The sequence below is a fragment of the Triticum aestivum genome, chromosome 1D, assembly GCF_018294505.1.
Source record: "Triticum aestivum cultivar Chinese Spring chromosome 1D, IWGSC CS RefSeq v2.1, whole genome shotgun sequence".
Taxonomy (NCBI): domain Eukaryota; kingdom Viridiplantae; phylum Streptophyta; class Magnoliopsida; order Poales; family Poaceae; genus Triticum; species Triticum aestivum.
Window position 1 is genome coordinate 65,304,936 of NC_057796.1, and position 20,496 is coordinate 65,325,431.

General features: G+C 46.2%; 1 protein-coding gene across 5 annotated transcripts in view; it reads left to right on the plus strand.

Moving 5' to 3' along the window:
* Nucleotides 1–4,823: 4,823 nt before the first annotated feature.
* The window catches only part of LOC123180328 (ankyrin-3), a 49,127-nt gene continuing 33,454 nt past the window's right edge, over nt 4,824–20,496 (plus strand). The window contains exons 1-4 of one of the 5 annotated variants that reach the window (XM_044592358.1): nt 4,825–5,141; nt 5,434–5,493; nt 7,466–7,827; nt 9,357–9,630. In XM_044592358.1, the coding sequence (XP_044448293.1) occupies nt 7,471–7,827; nt 9,357–9,630 (631 nt within the window). In that variant the 5' untranslated portion in view covers nt 4,825–5,141; nt 5,434–5,493; nt 7,466–7,470. Of the gene's footprint in view, nt 5,142–5,433; nt 5,494–5,530; nt 6,571–7,465; nt 7,828–9,356; nt 9,631–20,496 lie in introns of those variants that run through there. The other 4 variants (XM_044592361.1, XM_044592359.1, XM_044592357.1 and 1 more) reach the window with 4 other exon arrangements.

The following is a 20,496-nucleotide window of genomic DNA, read 5'->3' on the forward strand; positions in this document are numbered from 1 at the left end:
CCGGAGGGGGCATTGATCACGGAGGGCTTCTACATCAACACCATAGCCTCTCCGATGATGTGTGAGTAGTTTACCTCAGACCTTGGGTCCATAGTTATTAGCTAGATGGCTTCTTCTCTCTTTTTGGATCTCAATACAAAGTTCTCCACGATTCTCGTGGAGATCTATTCGATGTAATCTTCTTTTGCGGTGTGTTTGTTGAGACCGATGAATTGTGGGTTTATGATCAAGTTTATCTATGAACAATATTTGAATCTCCTCTGAATTCTTTTATGTATGATTGGTTATCTTTGCAAGTCTCTTCGAATTATCAGTTTGTTTTGGCCTACTAGATTGATCTTTCTTGCAATAGAAGTGCTTAGCGTTGGGTTCAATCTTGCGGTGTCCTTTCCCAGTGACAGTAGGGGCAGCAAGGCACGTATTGTATTGTTGCCATCGAGGATAAAAAGATGGGGTTTATATCATATTGCATGAGTTTACCCCTCTACATCATGTCATCTTACTTAAATCGTTACTCTGTTCTTTTGAACTTAATACTCTAGATGCATGCGGATAGCGGTCGATGTGTAGATTAATAGTAGTAGATGCAGGCAGGAGTCGGTCTACTTATCACGGACGTGATGCCTATATACATGATCATACCTAGATATTCTCATAACTATGCTCAGTTCTATCAATTGCTCAACAGTAATTTGTTCACCCACCGTAATACTTATGCCCTAGTTCATCTCTTGTGTTCAATCTTGTTACCGGAACTATAGATTGGTGCTTGTGGGTGACTAGTAGTGTTGATTACATCTTGTAATTGATTACTATATGGTTTATTCGGTGGAAGATTATATGTTCAGATCCAATATGCTATTTAATACCCCTCTGATCTTGAGCATGATTATCATTTGTGAGTAGTTACTTTTGTTCTTGAGGTCACGGGAGAAATCATGTTGCAAGTAATCATGTGAACTTGATATGTGTTCGATATTTTGATAGTATGTATGTTGTGATTACCTTAGTGGTGTCAAGTGAACGTTGACTACATGACACTTCACTATATTTGGGCCTAAGGGAATGCACTGTGGAGTAGCAATTAGATGATGGGTTGCAAGAGTGACAGAAGCTTAAACCCCAGTTTATGCGCTATTCCATAAGGGACCGATTGGATCCAAGAGTTTAATGCTATGGTTAGAATTTATTCTTAATACTTTTCTCGTAGTTGCGGATGCTTGCGGGAGGGTTAATCATAAGTAGGAGGTTTGTTCAAGTAAGAACAACACCTAAGCACCAGTCCACCCACATATCAAATTATCAAAGTAGCGAACACAAATCAAACCAACATGGTGAAAGTGACTAGATGAAAACCCAGTGTACCATCAAGAACGCCTTGCTTATCATAAGAGACCATTTTGGCCTGTCCTTTGCCTCAAAAGGATCGGGCTACCTTGCTGCACTTTTGTTACTACTATCATTACTTGCTCGTTACAAATTATCTTGCTATCAAACTACTCTGCTACTTACAATTTCAGTACTTGCAGAAACTACCTTGCTGAAAACCACTTGTCATTTCCTTCTGCTCCTCGTTGGGTTCGACACTCTTACTTATCGAAAAGAGCTACAATTGACCCCCTATACTTGTGGGTCATCAAGCACTGCAAAGTCTATCCTTGTCAAATATAATGTCTTTAACTCCAAGGATATGATCACCTTTAATAAGCTTATCAAGATTTCGCATGCCGACGTGACCTAACCTTCTATGCCACAACCAACCTTTAGATGATTTAGCAATTAAGCAAGTTCTAGGTTGAGCCTTTTTAGTGAAATCAACAATGTATAGATCACCTCTACGTATACCGGTAAAGACCATATTATGATTATCTCTTCGAAACACTTGGCAATCTACTTCAGTAAATAGGATGTTGAAACCAAAGTCAGCTAGTCTAGATACGGAAAGTAAATTATAGCCAAGAGATTCAACGAGCATAACATTTTGGATGGAGCTGTCATGTGAGATGGCCACCTTACCAAGGCCAACTACCTTACCCTTTGAGTTATCACCAAAAGTGACATACTTTCGAGGGCCATCGTTTCCAGCAAGCTCATGAAATATATCCTTGTCTCTGGTCCTGTGATGGGTACATCCACTATCAAGAACCCATTCCTTTCCTCTAGCCATATAGCCGCGAAGGTAAGCCATAAGACCAAAGTGTCTCATAAACTCATCGAGATTAAAGTCACTATCATCATCCTCATCATAGTATCCATGTTCAACATCGTCTTGTGATTGATCATCACCTAGAGAGAGTGATTCATTAGATGTATGACCATTGCAATGTGCATATTTATGAATTCTAATGACTTGAGAGATAATGCTACTAATGACTCCAACATCTCCTTTGGCACGCATAAGGTCACGAAGCTCAAATAGACAATCATCAAATTTAGGATCACTAGGTTTCATTTTATGAAAAGCTATGGACTTTTGAAGAATCACATCTAGATTTTTCAAGGAATAGTTTGGAAACCGTTCCTCAAGAAATCTCCATATGGTGTAAGCACATTCAAGAGTAGGCAAGCATATAATGAAATTTCTAGGCAATCCTCTAATGATAAGATTGATAGTTCTAAGATTGCGGATCATGTCAAGAGATTCATCGGGGGTAGGATGCAAGGGATCAATAAGGGGCGCACAAGGGCTAGTAATGTACTTGTTCAAGTGATATTAATTGAAACTCTCAACCATCTCATTTTTCCAAGCATTATAGAACTCTCCATCAAGCATAGGCACTCTACGTCTAAAACTCCCCATCGTAGACTCATCCATCTTTCTCCAATGGTGATTAGACCAAAGCAATGGAGACCTTTGCTCTGATACCAATTGAAAGGATCGAGAAGAGGTGTCTAGAGGGGGGTGGTTAGACCCTCAACAAGCAAAAGTAGCAGTTTTTAAGTTCTTCAAGTTGAGGTGGAGTTTTAGCACAAGTTTAAGCATTTACAATACATTTCAAGCAAGCATGGCAAGAGTATATGAGCAGCGGAAAGTAAAGCATGCAAGTTGCAAGAAAGTAAAGAGATGAGGTTGGAGTGTGCAAACACAATTGGAGACACGGAGATTTTTGGCGTGGTTCCGATAGGTGGTGCTATCGTACATCCACGTTGGTGGAGACTTCAACCCACGAAGGGTAACAGTTACGCGAGTCCACGGAGGGCTCCACCCACGAAGGGTCCACAAAGAAGCAACCTTGCCTATCTCACCATGGCCATCGCCCATGAAGGACTTGCCTCACTTGGGTAGATCTTCATGAAGTAGGCGATCTCCTTGCCCTTACAAACTCCTTGGTTCAACTCCACAATTTTGACGGAGGCTCCCAAGTGACACCTAACCAATCTAGGAGACACCACTCTCCAAAAGGTAATAGATGGTGTGATGATGATGAACTCCTTGCTCTTGTGCTTCAAATGATAGTCTCTCCAACACTCAACTCTCTCTCACAGATTTGGCTATGGTGGAAAGATGATTTGAGTGGGAAGCAACTTGGGGAAGGTTAGAGATCAAGATTCTTGTGGTTGGATTAGAATGTCTTGGTCTCAACACATGAGTAGGTGGTTCCCTTTTAGAAAATGAGTAGTGAAAGTATAGGCACGTTCTGATGGTTCTCTCTTGAATAGAGGAGGGGGTGGAGGGGTATATATAGCCTCCACACAAATCTAACCGTTACACACAAAAGAGCCAACTCGGTGAGACCGAATAGATGAACTCGGTGAGACCGATTCAGTTCAAAATGTGAACGTTAGGATTCTCGGTGGGACCGACATGATCAACTCGGTGGGACCGAAGTGCTAGGGTTAATGCAAAACCTTATCTCGGTTTGACCGATTACATGAACTCGGTGAGACCGATTCCAGTAATAGGCAAACAGAGAGTTGGTCAGGAAAACTCGGTGGGACCGATTGCAAATTTTGGTGAGACCGAAATAATTGCAATAGGCAACAGAGAGTTTACAAGGCCATCTCGGTGAGACCGAGATCATATCAGTAAGACCGAATTGATTAGGGTTTCTGGCAGTGGCTATGTCAAAGGAACTCGGTGGCGCCGGATAGATCAAATTGATGGGGACGAGTTTGACTTTAGGTTTTGGACATATTTGGAATTGGGAAAGTGGTTGAGGGCTTTGGAGCATATCACTAAGCACTTTGAGCAAGTAGATAATTAAGCAACGTTAACACCTCATCCCCTTTTAATAGTATTAACTTTTCTTATGGACTCAATATGATCTTGATCATTAAAATAGAAATGAAGAGTCTTGAGCTTTTGCCAATCTTTGTCCTTAGCATCTTGAAGGGGTTCCACGTCCTCTTGTCCATGCCACACCTTTGTTAAAATCTCGAAATATACTAGATGAAAATATTAGTCCAACAAAAGATATGTTGACATTAATTACCAAAATTACCCAAGAAGCACTCGTGCTTTCACACGGTGGTTCCTCTTGCGGAAGAAAAAACAACACAATTCTTTGCGCTTTTTTTTCAAATTTTTTGTCCAAAAGCTAAGAAAAACAGATGAAAAACTGAAAAGCCAAAAAATTGAAAAAACCATCTAAAAACCCGAAAACATGTACATAATTTTTTTTAAGGAAGCGCGCAGAGCACGACATTGTGACGACGGCTGAGAGCTCTCATCCCACCCACTGACACCCCCCCCCCCCATATGACCTTTGCGGGGATCCAGAAGGAGTACTTCTTTGTTAGTTTTAGTTGCTCGCAACTTTAACATTTCAAAAAGAAAAAGTAAACGCAAAAAATGTATAAAAGGAAAAGAAGAAAACAGTGTTGCAGGGGCCGGGCCATGGCGGGGGCGCTGTGGGCGAGGGCTTCCGACACTCATGGCCGCGCGTCTCGTCCACGGTCCACCCCGCCGCTTCGCTGTCTCTCTCACTCGGAGTACTCGCTTTCGAGCACACCAAAAAAAACCTCAGAATGGCGAAAGGACAGGAAACCCTAGCGTTGGCCGCCGCCCGCCGGCGTCTTCACCCCGCTGCAGCTAATGCGGAGGGACGCGTGCGACGACGGTGACCGGCGGCTCCGTCACCTTGTGCTCTTCATCGATCCACGCACCATGTGAGAAATCTCATGACAGACGTCAGGCACAGGTATAGTAATTTGGTCACTAACTCGAACCAGGACATGAATAGATTGCAGCTATTTCCCTCTTGGTATTTGCCAAATATATGGAGTTTCAACTTATGTAGTAGTACATGCTTATTTCCTTCTTCACTGCCAGGGAGATGTCAAATTAGGCACCTCACAGCTTATATGTGGATGCGTTCAGACTGAATATATACCACATGCATGTAAACCTATGATTTCCGTCGAAATTGAGGAGATTTTGGGTGGAATTGCAGCGAATTTATACCTGACACTGTTTGTGTCGGTTCTTTTCAGGTCATATCTGTCTCTTTCTAAAAAGACATGGGAGTTCTGTTTCTTACTCGAGAAAAGACGGTAAACTAGTAAACCATTAGCAGCATGCTTCATTTAGTTCTATATATGGTCCAAAAAACACAGATCTGTTATTTGCTTCGGTTTTGGTCATTTTTATCTCAAGTGGGACATGAACATTGATATTTTGTTTCTACCTTCTTTGATTCACGACTTCACGTCTGCCTTTGCCTGAGGTCATACAACAATGTACAAGCAGTGTCCATGGTTCTTAACATCATTGCTTCATATCTATACCCTTGCTTGCAATGGTGTCTTCATAGCTGGCCATCGAACATAGATACACTAGCATCCCAGGCTTAAAAAAATTAATAGCTCTGCCAATAAGCATCCAATTTTGATATATAAAAAAGGTCGAATGTTTTTGCCGAGTTTGGGATCTGTTTGTCCCTTCTTTATAAAATAGTTTAGATACTTAAAATATTTCAGTAATTGCTTGCGAGCTACTCTAGTAGTCAAGCGCAGTTCTTTTAAGATGGAAAATAACTAATGATGAATTTAAAAGCGCGGAACCTGCCCAGCCTGGCTGGCAGGAATCAAAAATGGTCATCAGCCGACAGAGACCCATGGCCAGGCCATGTTACCATTGACGAGTGCATTCTGTTTCACAATGTTTAAGAAATGCTTTGGTGAATGGTGATAAGTAGTGAAGTACCATGAGTATGGAAAAGAAATTTACCCTTATTTCATATAAAAAAACGTCAAAACGAAAAGGCATGAGCCTATATTAGAACAACAATATCTTTAGGTCATCTAAACAGAATTTAAAACATCAGTCTTAAAAATGTAAAAGCACTATTCTACAAAAAAGTAAAAGCATCCATTTAAAAAGATGTAAAATACTAAAGTACCATCAGGCTAGGACACAAGTAAAGCATAAGCATCAACTTGCTCCCAACACAAGAAAGGAATAGATCATAAGAGCTCTGGTACATATTTATGCACCCCTACTGCTTCTCTTCTTCACGTCTATCATAAATACAAGCCTGTTTCCACCATCGCATCTTCCGTCCAAACTTGTTCATTATCTGGTACAAGGTTAAATTAAGCAGCCACAGTTTATTGTGTCCCAAATGCAAGGTTAGTGTGATTCTGTGTCCCTTATTTTCTTCTCGTCTTTCATGTTACCAGTAGCTTCTAGCTTCTACCTTCTTTGATCATGCTGGGAAAATATATTATTAGTTTTGGACAGTATCGGGAGCATACATAATTTGCTACAGTTTTGGTTGTTTCATGTTAGGTTTGGAATTGTTTGCATAAGTTACAGAGGTAGTTGAATTAGGAACTTTGACGTTATCATATTGGGCTCTAGGCATATTGAAGCGTAGGGTGCCGTACCAATTTTCATCACAGTCGACGCGATAATGCTATTCTTTGCCCCGCTGCCTTGCTAATAGTGTTGGTCCTTTTCATTAGCTACATCATTTGAGTTCGCTTCTGAGGTCCTTTACACCTATGGAAGTACCAATTAGAAATCTGTAGCCAACAGGTGCATACCTTGGCAGATAATAAGATATGCTGTTTTGATCTTAGCCGTCGTTCTGATTTGCAAATATCTGGTGCTTTGGTTTTGTTTAGACAATTATCTCCCAAGCAACCTTATTGACTGTCGACTCTTGCTACTTTGTGGTGGATATTTCGCTCTTACTCATATGTTTTTATGATAAATAATTCTTAATAACTGAACTATATTAATACTACAATGAGTGGCTAGTTCCTATCCAAAAGGGAACCTATGCTTGGTATAAATTTTTGTAGTTGTTCATGATCCAGTTAGGTTGCTAGGGTTACGTTAGCTGGGGGTTCTGAGGTTGTGCTTGCTCTTGGTTTATCATTTTAGGTAAGATGAATTGGATAGAGTGTGTTTTGTTTACGTTTTTCTATTAATACAAAAATAAAGCAGGATTTCACTTCGCACAGAAAGAAACAAAAGGCCGAAAGTGTAATTTGATTCTGATTGCCTTCTTCAATGCAGTTCTCATGGACCCAGTGTTTTGGAAAGCAGCAGAAAATCTCATGGATCCAGTGTTTAGGAAAGCAGCAGATAAAGGAAATATAGTTAGCCTACAAGAGTTTGTCGCCGTCAAACCCAACACAATTTACTCGACGACAAAGGCTGAGAAAAACACAGCACTTCACATCGCGGCGTCAGAAGGCCACACTTTGTTTGTCCATCATTTCCTCCTCCTTGTAGGCACAAATATGGAGCTCATGGTCAGTCAAAACAATGATGGCGATACGCCACTGCACCTGGCGGTGAGAGCGGGCCATCTAGAAGTGGTCGAGCACCTGATTCTATATTTGACGTGGGCAAGGGGAATCGATGCCAACTTAAAGGTTCTCAACTCACTAGCATTATGCATTCTATTTGAGTTCAGTACATTGTTTTTCTTTTGAAACCAGATGCAAAGTTTGCCTCAATCTATTAATTAAGCTGAATGTTTTCACAACTAGTTAGAGAGCATTTAGGCGAAAACAAAGATTACAAAACACACCCACGATCTAGCTACTTTAGGCCTAAGGCCACTCCGGCAGACATACGCACGACAGTACAAAAAACACACACGCACTGTTGAGAACATCCAAACAACGATCATTGGCATACAACTTGGTGACTCCAACTTCGTCACTGACAACCACCAATGCACTGATGAACACAATCACTGCAGAGTACAAAGACGAAGATGCATCTCAAATTTCTGTGACTTGCTTCATACAAGAGCGAAGCACCAAACAAGCCTTGTGTCAGCCAAGTGCACCTCACTTTGCAACAACAAGAGTATACTGCTACCAGTACCGCACGACATGTGTCATCATCGCTGCCATTGTGGCCCTCCACGGCACAACAACTCCACCTTATGTTTTTTTGGCAAGCCAATAAGTGATTACAAAATAAAATCCTAAAAATATATTTAGGTACATAAATCACCGGCAGGATTTGATAACATTTATTTACACAATCACATTAATATGGGCAGTTAAATCACAGGCCAACATACTAGAGTGTTTATTCCCGTGCCAATGCACAGGTAATTATCTATTAAGACTAGAAGAGAGGACTTGTAAACCATATCAAAAGCAATGAATCAAGAGTTTATTTTGTATTTCTTATATTTTAGCCTAGCTATCTAGGAATGATCTGAGACCATTTCACTGGCTAGCATCCCGTTGTGGTATTCCTGGCGCATAGCAGCACCCCAGAGGAGAGGCACCACAATCGCCCAACCCATTGGATTCACCACACAAGGGCATCCTTCTCGTTGGAGGGTGCCAACACTGCCAGCCCTGCCAGCCCCTGTGGCAAGATCTCGAGCTACCGCAAAGGAGCTCCCACCTTCAGAGCAACAAATAGAACCACATATCACCTTTGGGGCATGACACCAGTTTATATATTTTTAATTTGGCATCAACATCTAAAACAGTACAGGTGTCGGATGCAAGTTTGGGACTTTTTTGCATCAGCATCTTGCATACATTGTAGATGTTGAGCTTGTCTAGGTTAAAAACTCGGCGTACGCATTGCAGTTAAATGTGGTTAAAAACTTGGTTCTAGTTAGTAAATTTATCCAAACTTTGTACTAGAACATAAAGCATTCCTATCCGGATATAGACAAAGTTCATTGGCACACCACCATTCAATCTACTACCGAACCAATCCTAATCTTGCCTTTGGCACAATTTCTCCTTTAAATTCAAGTGTTTGCATTGTATCTAGCTGCAATGAAAACATATGTGCAATTAATTGATACATTCAAATCACCATTGAACCAAGCATAATCTTGCACCTGGAATTTTTTTTCTTCTGAATTTAAGTTGTCCTGGTAAGCAGGCCAGTGTTCAAATGGTAATGTACTACATGCGTGCAGGAGCCTACCACAATGTTAAATGGTAAAGGAAATACACCGATGCATGATGCACTGTCTCATCGACAATTGGACATTGCACTAAAGCTTTTGGAGGTCAACCCAAGATGTGCAAATGCATTGAACACGGAAATGCAATCACCGCTTTACATTGCTGCTAGGGAAGGCTATCTCCATGTTGTCAAGAGAATTGCCGACCAGTTGTCGGCAGCCTCTGTCTCAACTATTGGCACTCATATGACTGCTCTACACCAGGCTGTGTTGGCTGATGACATCGGTAAGCATATTTAAAAAATGTATCTGTTCCCAATTAAAACATTTTATTTTCCCTAGTAATTAACACCCCAAATCATATAAATTGCCATGTTTCGCACTTGCCACATTAGAATGCATGACAAAATCATAAAGGTTTTGTTCTCGATTAGCAACAAGTTAGCTTTTTGGGGGGGAGGGGGGGGGTCATTGTCGGAGTGTCAACTCATGACATCAGGGATCACAAATATCCTGTTTATTAATTTGGCTAGGGGCTAAATGCTTAGTTCTTCTTTGGAATGTGAAATGAAAACTGTCACAGAGAGTTTATACAGGTTCAGGCCGCGCTGAGGCGTAATATCCTACTTCCTGTTTGTGGGTGGTTGATGCTGGCAATATGGTGAAAGTTACATATGCTCGGACGAGCTGCGGGTATGCTCGGGGGAGCTTTGAGTATCCTCGGGAGAACTGTTGGGTATACTCGGGATTTTGGGAGTGGTCTATGCTACGCTCCCGAGTATCCTTCTGCTGCCACCTTATGCTTCCTACTCTTGATTGAGCTACACTTGCTCCTTGTTCCTTGTGTGATTCTTGTCTCTGGTTCCTCCTCTCCCTCTGGATGGCCGCGGTCTTCCCCTTATAAAGGGCTAGGGGGCACCGTAGTGGCCATCTTACATTTGTGTGAACATGCGTGAGTCGAAGCCCACGTGGTCTCTTTGACTAATTGAGTTGATGTCACGCAGCTTAACGCCGGACACACGAGTGCCTTCTGCCATCATTAGTTCTCCATGGGCCCCTCTTGCCAGTGTCCCAATAATTGCGCGCTCTGTACGAGTTAAAAGGGTTATCTTGCGATGTCGTAGGTCCTAGTTGATATGTCACACATCTTATCGCTCGGGAGAGCGCTCCCTCTGCCAGGTGTTATTATTTACCGCCTATCAACCGTAGTCTTGCGACGGGCTACGGGATTGTCGCTTCATTAAATGCGCTGCTGGAGGCAGCGAGCACGACACATCCTTGCCGTGCTGGCTGGATAAGGATACCGCGAGATCATCACTGGTGACGTCTCACTTCTCAAAATGTAGGATTATTTAAAGATACCATTATTTCCACCGAAGTTGGTGAGCCCATCTGACACATTTTCGCTGAAGATGCCTATTGTTACCTAGCCTGATTGTTGCTGGTCTTGATACCCCGACGCACCCTCAGCCGGTCCACGTGGCATGCTCGGGGTACCCGGATTCTCATGATACCGACAGTAGCCCCCGACCCTTTCATCTACTTGGTGACCTTTTGGGCAAGGAGGTACCTGCTAATGGGGAGGGCCTAATCAGTACTGGGCTCGCATGCGGAAGCAATCCCATGGAGGCGCCAATGCTGATGAGAGTCGAGGAGGCGCCTTGGTTTTTGCGCGATTGATGGTATTGACGTGTGCGCGACGAGCTTGGGAAAGGGGGACACACACCCTCCTTCAAGGAGCCTCCAACACTCCGCCCTCAAGCTATAAATGGGGCACACGAGGATGAAGGGTTTTTCATCGTCCCTACATACCCGTGCTCGGCGAGGAGTCCTAGACCAAGAAAATGGTCGCTCGCCACCCGGACGCCTGACACACTTCTTTCTTCGCCTCCCACTACTCATCTCCAGCTCCGTTGTCTCAACCACTGGTGTTTCTGGGCCACATCGTCTCCACGTCGGTGATGAGCGTGCCCCTCCTCGCCACCCGCCAATCTCCTTCCCGCGTTGTGCTCTGCCCTAGACGTTGAGGGGCCGCACTCCCTAGGAGCTGCAACCTCTGGTTATGCCGTCCTCTTGGTGCCCAGTGGCACCTGGGGAGCTTCTCTCCCTTTGTTTGACGACTCTTGGGGAGGCAAGGGTGTCACGGACGACTCTTTTAGGAAAGCCTTGATCTCGGTAATCCAAGATGCCTCTTGAATGACAAGAACCTGTTGCCCATTGGGTGAAGTTTTTTGGACCGTCGATAAACGTGGCCCTTGAGGTTCCCTTCTTGAAACAGGATGTGCTTCTTCGCATGGGTCGACAATGGGAGTGGATGGCTTCATTAGCTTTTCTCCGAAGACCCCGACGGCAACAAACCTCCGCTCTAAGGCCAGCCGGGATAATCATCGGCGAGCATGTTGAGCCCACGTTTCACATGCTCAAATTGCAAACAGGTGAACCGTCGCTCCATCTTTTGGACCTCAGTGAGGTATGGCGCCATCTGGGGATCGAGGCTCTGATACTCTTTGTTCACCTGCTTGATGACTAGCTAGGAGTCTCCTCTCACAACGAGGTGCCGGATCCCAAGGGCCGCTGCTGCTCGGAGACGTGTGAGCAATCCCTTGTACTCCGGCATGTTGTTCGAGCCGTCGTCGAAGAGGAGTTGCACGACATAATGAAGCTCATCGCTAGCCGGGAAGATGAGGAGGGCTCGAGCCCCCGCACCCTTGAGCGAGAACGACCCGTCGAAGTACAAGATCCACTCCCTGGGGTTCCCCTAAGCCATGGCGGCGAATTATCCCTCCTCCTCTAGGGGCACATGGGTCCATTCTGCCACGAAGTCAAGCAAGGCTCAGCTCTTGATGACTTGAGTGACCATGAATTGAAGGTCGAACTCAGCGAGCTCAACGGCCCATTCCGCAATTCATCACATTGCTTCTCTGTTGTTGATGATGGGGCTTTTACGGGAAACAAAGTAACCACTGCGATGTCATGGTGAAAGTGCAATCGTGCCCTTAATCATATTTTGACGTTGATGACAATATACATATAGGGGACTAATTATGTTTGCTAAGTCTATACATAGGAGATTAGTCCCTTTGGCATCATTGTGTAGGAATCATTGACCTATCAATTTATATATGACTTAAGCTTGGTGATAACGAGAAAAGAAGCATAGCCTTTTTCAGTTAGTCTTGAGTTATAGGGATCCCGCTCTATTAAGAGGGGATCAAAGGGTTAGTTAAAGATTTGCTCAAGTCAACATCTTTTCATGGTCGTCCTACACTTACTGACATACACAACCCTAAAAATAACTTGGCCAAAATCCTACCTTCAAAATGACCTACCTCATGTTAACAACCGGATCATCCGGGCATTGCGCGGACCATCCAGATAGTGTCCCGGGTATCTGGCTAGATTGGCAGAAGACACTCGTAGGTAGGCTCTGGGGCTGGATCATCCAGATACATGCCCGGATCTTCCGGTCGTTGCCCGGATGCTCTGCCCGGACGTCGTTGCGGAGAGAGTGTCGCATCCGAGCTGGCCCGGATGTTCCAGACTCTGTGCTGAATGTTCGGCCAGCCCGTGTTCCCCATGCGACTGTTTTGCAATGCCGGATGTTCCAGGCCCCTTCCAGGATGTTCGGGTTGTAAGCTTGCTACTCAACCTTTGACCCAGCCAGACTGTCTAGATATCTACTCGGGTCATTCGTGCGTTCCAGGGATCGTTCGGGTTCCTATTTGGACGTCTGGGTACTTGAAATACATAGCTCAAATGACTCTTTTCAGTGGAGCTATACATACCCTTCTCCCACTCCGGGATAGGGTTGACCACTACACTCATATTCATTCGCAAGCCACAAGTGCCCCCTCTCACCCCCTTCCACACTCAATCTTAGATCCCGAGAAGATTTGTGAGAGTTCTTGAGAGAAAATCCACCAAGTGATGGATCCATTCCCTCTTTTGACCAAAAGCAAATCGTGATTTGAGCAAGTCTTGAGCATTTCCCCCTTGATCTTGTACTGTTCGAGGTTGTAGACTCCTAGGTGGTTGGAGTTCTTTGGAGAGGAATCAGTTGTTGTGATTAACCTCGGAATGATTGTGAAGATTTGGAGGCTGCCTCAAGGTCTACCACTAGTGGTTGAGAATCGCCTTCGTGGTGATATCTCAAGGAGAATAGGGTGAGTCTTCGTGGTAACACCCGCCCCTCCAACGGTGACTAGCTTCCCTCCAAGGAAGTGAACGTCGGGATACATCCTTGTCTCCGGAGTTTTGGTTATCGCTAACCCTAACTCCTTACTTGTGGTTATTTGTCTCCTTTTTTGTTTGAACACATTTGTCTCCTTGTCTTTACATATATCATATTATGCTTGCTTGTCTCTCTACTAGTTATTGTTGAGTAATTTGCTAGCACTAGAATTACCTTTACAATGTGTTAGGTTCACTTTCATATTCTGCATATTTGCCTAAAATTGCCAAGTAATAATTTGAAATTGCAATTGTACATATTCACCCCTTTCTAGTTCCATCTCGATCCTTTCACATGGGACCGAAAATAATGTCGCAGCTTCCTTGAGGTGATCAAAACCGCATAAATCTTCTTCTACGGCTGCAGATATCGTGTCCTGTCGCCGTGTAATACTTCACTGATAAAGTACACAGGGCGCTAGACCCGACGTTTCCGCACTCGGCCCGGTCCTCATGCTCGGGACCCGACGAGGGCTCACCCCCGGGGATGTACTCTTCCTCTCTTTACCCATGAGCACCACGTTGAGCACTTGTGGTGTAGCTGAAAGACACAACAACAATGGTTCCCTGGGCTTAGGGGCCACTAAGATCGGTGGCGAGGTGAGATACTGCTTCATCACCTGCTCGGCTTTAGGCATCCACCGAAAGGGTCCTGACTGCTTGAGGAGTCAGGTGCTAGACATCCTTGAGCCGTGCCGGTGGCCGCATTTCCTGAATCGCCCTGATTTTCTCGGGTTCACCTCGATTCCGCGGTTTGACACCAGGAATCCGGGGTGCTTTCTGGATGGCACCCGAAAACACATTTTTGGGGATTGAGCTTCATGCGCATTCGGTGCAGATTGTCGAAAGTTTCTGCTAGGTCATCCAGGAGGGTTGACTTGTCTCGGGTTTTCACGATGAGATCATTTATGTCCATCGCGATGTTCTGGCTCACCCGCGAGCCTAATGCGAAGCGCATTGCTCACTCGTAAGTGGGGCTGGAGTTTTCAGGCCGAAGGGCATGCATATGTAGTAGAAAGTTCCGATAGGCGTTATGAATGTTGTCTTCTCTTCGTCTTCTTCCGCCATGCGAATCTGGTGAGACCCCGAATAGGTGTCCAGAAAGCACAGCAAGTGGCACCTCGTGGTCTAGTCGACAATCTAATCTATGGAAGGGTGGAGGTAAGGATCTTTGGGGTACGCCTTATTGAGGCTACTGATGTCGATGCACATTCGCATCTTCCCACTAGCCTTGGGAACCATGACCGAGTTGGCGTTCCAGTTAGGGTGGATCACTTTCGTGATGAAATCGACTTTCTTAAGCCGTTCCACTTCTTCTCTGATGAATCCTGCCACTCGGGCGCTTGGCGGCGCACCTTCTGTTTCATAGGCCGTGCATCAGGGTACACAAATAATTGGTGCTCGATCACCTCCCTGGGAACACCGGGCATGTCCAACGGCTGCCAAGAAAACATGTCGGTGTTAGCCCTGCAGGAAGGTGACGAGCACACTTTCCTATATGGGATCGAGTCGTCCACTGATCTCGATGGTCTGGTCGGGGTTGTCCCCGAGCTGAAAAGACTTGGTCAGGACAACGTTACTGGTGAAGACTTTCGTCTTCCTCGCGGTGGGCAGCAAGCACTCCAGTTGATCGCTACTAACGGCGGCGGGGGCAGTGGTTGCCAAGAACATCTTCTCTGCACAGATCACATCATCCGGTAGGTCCACTTACACAGAGATTGACACAGAGATTGGACCCTGGGGTCCGGGCATCTTGATGGTCATGTATGCACAATGAGATGTGACCATGAACTTAGCAAGCGCTGGACGTCCCATGATACCGTTGTACAGTAGGTCAAAATTTGCAACATCGAAGTCAACATACTTGGTGCGGTAGTTGCTTGGTGCGTCGAAAGTGACCGGGGTTAGCCCCAGGAAGGGTTGCGTTCGGCACATCGCTCCGGTGGGAATCTGCATCTTCTTGTGGATCTGTGGGGATAGAACGTTTAGTCCAGCGCCCCCATCTACCAGTATCTTGGAGGCTTCGATGTTGCAAATCATGGGCGAGACCACCAGCGGAAGGCGTCCCACCGATGATGTGCTCCTCGGATGGTCGAAGTAGTCGAAGCGACACCTCCGACCATCTGAGTGTTCTCTTGACTCCCATGCTAGGGGCGATGGTGTTCACCTCGTGCTTTATCAACTTGAATTGGCGATGCGACGTGTGTAGGGACGCACTGCCATGGATGCAAGCCAAGTCTCAGGCCTCCTGGAAATCATGATTGTGGTTTCGCTCCTCAACGCCGTTGTCCTCGTTGTGGCTGTGAGGTGCCTGGTTCTCGTCCTGGGCGCTCAACGGGCCGTGGTTACCACCACGATTGCTGCGAACACCACCACAGTTACTCCAGACTTCACCTCAAGTTGTTATACCCTTCCCCTCGGCCCCTCGATTCCCGTCATTGTTTCCTTGGTCTCCAGGGTTATCGCGATAACCTCCGCGGTTACCGTGGTCATCATAGGGTCGTCTTCAGCGTCCCTCGTTAACGTTCTGCACCTCCTGGCACTTGCGAGGTCGTACAGATCCGTCCAGTGTATCTTGCACCACTTTCGGGTAATGCCTAGGGTGTACCCTTCGCCTTCCCACTCACCTTGGTGGGTGGACGGGCAGGTTCAAGAGCCTTGGGTTCTGCGACCAGGACCGCTTCTGTCCTTCGCTTCTTATCTCTCTTTAGTATGGCGTGAGGTCCCGGCGCCACTGCCACCCTTTGCGCGAGCCATTCCTGCTCTTTAGCTGCGTTGGCACACTTATCTGGCAAGGCAAATAATTCGACGGTGGTTTGGATGGTCTTGGTACCCATTTTCTCCCGCATCTTCTCTTGCACGCGCCTACATGTAAGGCGATCATGACGGCCCATGGGGTACTCCTTGGTATCCTGAGCCCCTTCCCCCGGCGGCATGGACAGCTGTGGTGTAGAGCTGGAGAAATTCCATCGTATCCTGAGCCCCATCGTAAACTTGCGGGAACTCAGGTTGGAACTTCGGGGGCAATGCCATGTGGCGCAGCTCGAGGGTGAATGCCTGGCACCCCGTGCTGTAAGGAGCGGCAATGCTGATGATGGGGAGGCGCAGACCCGCTCCGCCCTTGGTGCCCAAGGAATCTGGACTTCGTCGGCGCCAAGGGCGCTGGGCTCTACCAGTTGAGGCTCGCTCGTGACAGGGACGTCCTTCCTTCCACTATTATGTTGAAGTGTGCAGGCAATCTTCTAGGTTGCACCCGAAAGTTCGCGGAGGCGTCGTCCCTCGGGTCAGCGGGTGAGCTTAGGGCTCCTCTAGCTGATCATGGGGCCGATGTGGCAACATGACCGTGACAGTAGGGCTCCTGCCTGGATGCAGAGCGTGCACCGCTGGCCACCGACCACTCACGAGTGATGTCCAGAGATGCCCACCATGTTGACTAGTTCCCTGAGCCAAGATCCCAGCAGGGGCTGCGCTTCTACTGGCGTTGGAGGGTGGAGGAGGAGAGCGTGCGTCGCCTGAAGTGCGATCGTCGGGGTAGTCTCAAAACTACGCTGGCGGCACACCCGCCCATGGCCACCGCGTGAAAGGTGGCCCCTCTGGTTGCGTGGGAGCTTTAGACGAGACGTCCCCCGCCACACTCCCCCGTGAGTGGGTGTGAGACGGCTCCGAGGAAAGCGGTTTTTGTTCACCCGCCATGATCACCGAAGGTGGTGATATAATGGTACGAAGAAGAAACAAGCCTTAGGCCCTTACCTGGCGTGCCAGATGTCGGAGAGTCAACTCATGACATCATGGTTCAAAGATACCCTGTTTATTAGTTCAGCTTGGTGCTAAACGCTTAGTTCTTCTTTGGAATGTGAAAAGAAAAATGACACTGAGAGTTTATACAGGTTCAGGCCGCGATGATGCGCAATACCCTACTTCCTGTTTGTGGTTGGTTGATGCTGGCAATATGGTGAAAGTTACATATGCTTGGATGAGCTGCGGGTATGCTCGAGGGAGCTTTGTGTATGCTGGGGAGAGCTGCTTGCTATGCTGGGTTTTGGGGGGTGGTCTAGGCTATGCCCCCGAGCATCCTTCTGCTTGCTACCTTATGCTTCCTACTCTTGATTGAGCTACACTTGCTCATTGTTCCTTGTGTGATTTTTGCCTCTGGTTCCTACTCTCCCTCTTGGGTGGCCGCGGTCCTCCCCTTATATAGGGCTAGGGGGCAACAGTGGCCATCTTACAGTTGTGTGAACAAGCGTCCAATGCGTGGGTCGAAGGCCATGTTGTCTCTTTTACTAATTGAGCCGATGTCAGGAAGCTTATCGCCCGCCCGGCGCAGGCACTAGGCACTCGAGTGGCTTCTGCCATCATTAGTTTCCCGTGGGCCCCTCTTGCCAGCATCCCAAAAACCGCCCGCTCCCAGCGAGTCAAAAGGGTTATCCTGCAATGTCACAAGTCCCAGTTGATGTGTCACACATCTTATCGCTCGGGAGAGCGCTCCCTCCGTCAGGCGGTATTGTTTACCACATATCAACCGTAGGCCTGCGGCGGTCTACGGTATGTACTGCCGCTTCATTAAATGCCCTGTCGGAGGAAGCAGGCATCCTTGCCGTGCTGGGTGGGCAAGGATACCGCGGGATCGTCACTGATGACGTCTCAGTTCTCAAAACGCATGATTCTTTGAAGATTCCATTATTTTCGCCTAAGCTAGTGAGCTCGTCCTACACATTTTCGCTAAAGATGCCTATTGATCTCCTAGCCTAATTGTTGCTGGTCTTGATACCCGGACGCCGCCCTCAGCTGCTCTGCGTGGCATGCTTGGGATACCCCGATTCTCAAGATTCCGACAATCATTAATGCACATATGTTTCTATGTCCTTCCGATTCAAGCCTTACCGATTTAGATTTTCTTTGTAAATATTCATAAAGGTTCTCAAATACGAATGACAATAGCTTTGTAGTATGAAAAGTTGTAGTAGATGTTAGTACATAAAAACAAAACTACATAAAAAGATAGCCAAAAAAGGATTTGGTCCTCTCGTTGCCACCTCGGAGGCGACCCGAGGGCGAAAACCTAGCCCGCCGCCACCCTCTCCCCCTCCTCTCTCCCGTCCCGCCACCGCCAGAGGTGCTCCAGGACAAGCTCTTGTGGCACCAATGATGTTGGCTGCAAGGATCCAACGCTCCGCCTCACATGGAGGGATTCAGAAGTCGGGGAAAAAACATCGACAGGAGGAGATGGCGTCCTTCAACTGTGGTTGCTAGCCCCGCTACGGTCGAGCAGGCGACAATATGGATGTGGATGTTGGTCGTGTCGTGGGTGTCGCCCTGTTAGCCTTTTCTCCAAGAGAATAGCTTCCGCGTCCCATGCTGCTTGTCCCTCTACTAGATCCTGATCCTGGAGCTCTTTGTTAGAGCAAATCAATCAGCTTCCTGCTGTATGTACGCGATCTGCACAAGAACTCATGAGAGGAAAAACTATAGAAGAAAATATTCAATGATGGCTCAATCGCCCTCCTTCCTATTCTTTACTTTATATAGGGGTTTACAAAGAATTCACGTCCAACACGGCACACGTAATTGCCCAACACGACGTGACCCTGATAAGCAGGTTTAAACTCTCCTATCTCCTTATCTGATCGATTCCTAGATGCACACGATACTTCCGAAACTGTTTTATACTTCAACAGTTCGGTTACAACCAAACTCCTAACACAATGTGCTTACTCCTAACATTTACCCCCCTAAGCATGTTGTGTCATCATTTCACAGCTGCTACTCCAATTCTCTTCCTCATCTCCAAAAATTTCTGTTTTCCAAGAGAATTAGTCAAGATGTCAGCTAGCTGATCTTCAATGCATACATGATCGACTTCTACCTTTCCTTCTTCCACACAGTCCCTTATGTAATGATACCTTGTATCTATATGCTTGCTTCTATCATGATCAACAGGGTTCTTGCACAAGGAAATTGCAGATTTGTTGTCGATCTTCAATAGCACCTTCCCTAGTTCTTGGTCTAGGAGATCACCAAGTAGTCGTCCAAGCCAAACTCCGTGACATGCCGCTGTCGCTGCTGCTATATATTCAGCCTCACAAGAAGAAAGAGCTACAACCTTCTGTTTCTTTGAGAGCCAACTGACCAAGTTCGGTCCAAGGAAAAATGCAACGCCGGTTGTGCTCTTCCGATCGTCCATGTCTCCCGCCATGTCACTATCACTGTAACCATGGAGCTGCTCATCTTTTGCACCTTTCTTCTTGACATAGCTACACCCAAAATTGAGTGTTCCTTTCACATAGCGCAATATGTGTTTTACTGCAGCCAGATGTTCAGATGTCGGGGCCTCCATAAAGCGACTCACGATGCCCACTGGATGTGCCAAATCTAAATCTGTCCTTGTATGTATGAGGTACCGTAAACTTCCCACAATACTACGATACTCTGTTGAGTCAACTTCAGGAGCTTCACTTCTCTTACTCAGCTTGAGACGAACTTCCATAGGAGTTTGAGCAGAATTGCAATATGTCATGCCGCTGATCTCTAGGATCTTTCTTGCGTATGCCTCCTGACATAGCGTTATACTCCCTGGTTTTTGATGCACTTCTGTGCCTAGATAGTAGCTCAATAAACCCAGGTCGGACATCTTAATAAGTCCTTCATCTGCTGTTTGAACCTTTCCAATTCTTGCTCATCCTCTCCTGTTATCAGCAGGTCATCCACGTATACTCCAACAATTAGGCGAGATTTTTCTTCCCCCCTTTTGTACATAGCATGCTCAAATGGACTCCTCTCAAATACGAGAGATATCAGCGTGTCATTTAATTTAATGTTCCACGCTCTCGGAGCTTGATGTAAACCATACAGAGCTTTGTGGAGTCTCAACACCTTTTCTTCACTCCCCACCTTGCTGAAACCTGGAGGTTGTTTTACATAAACT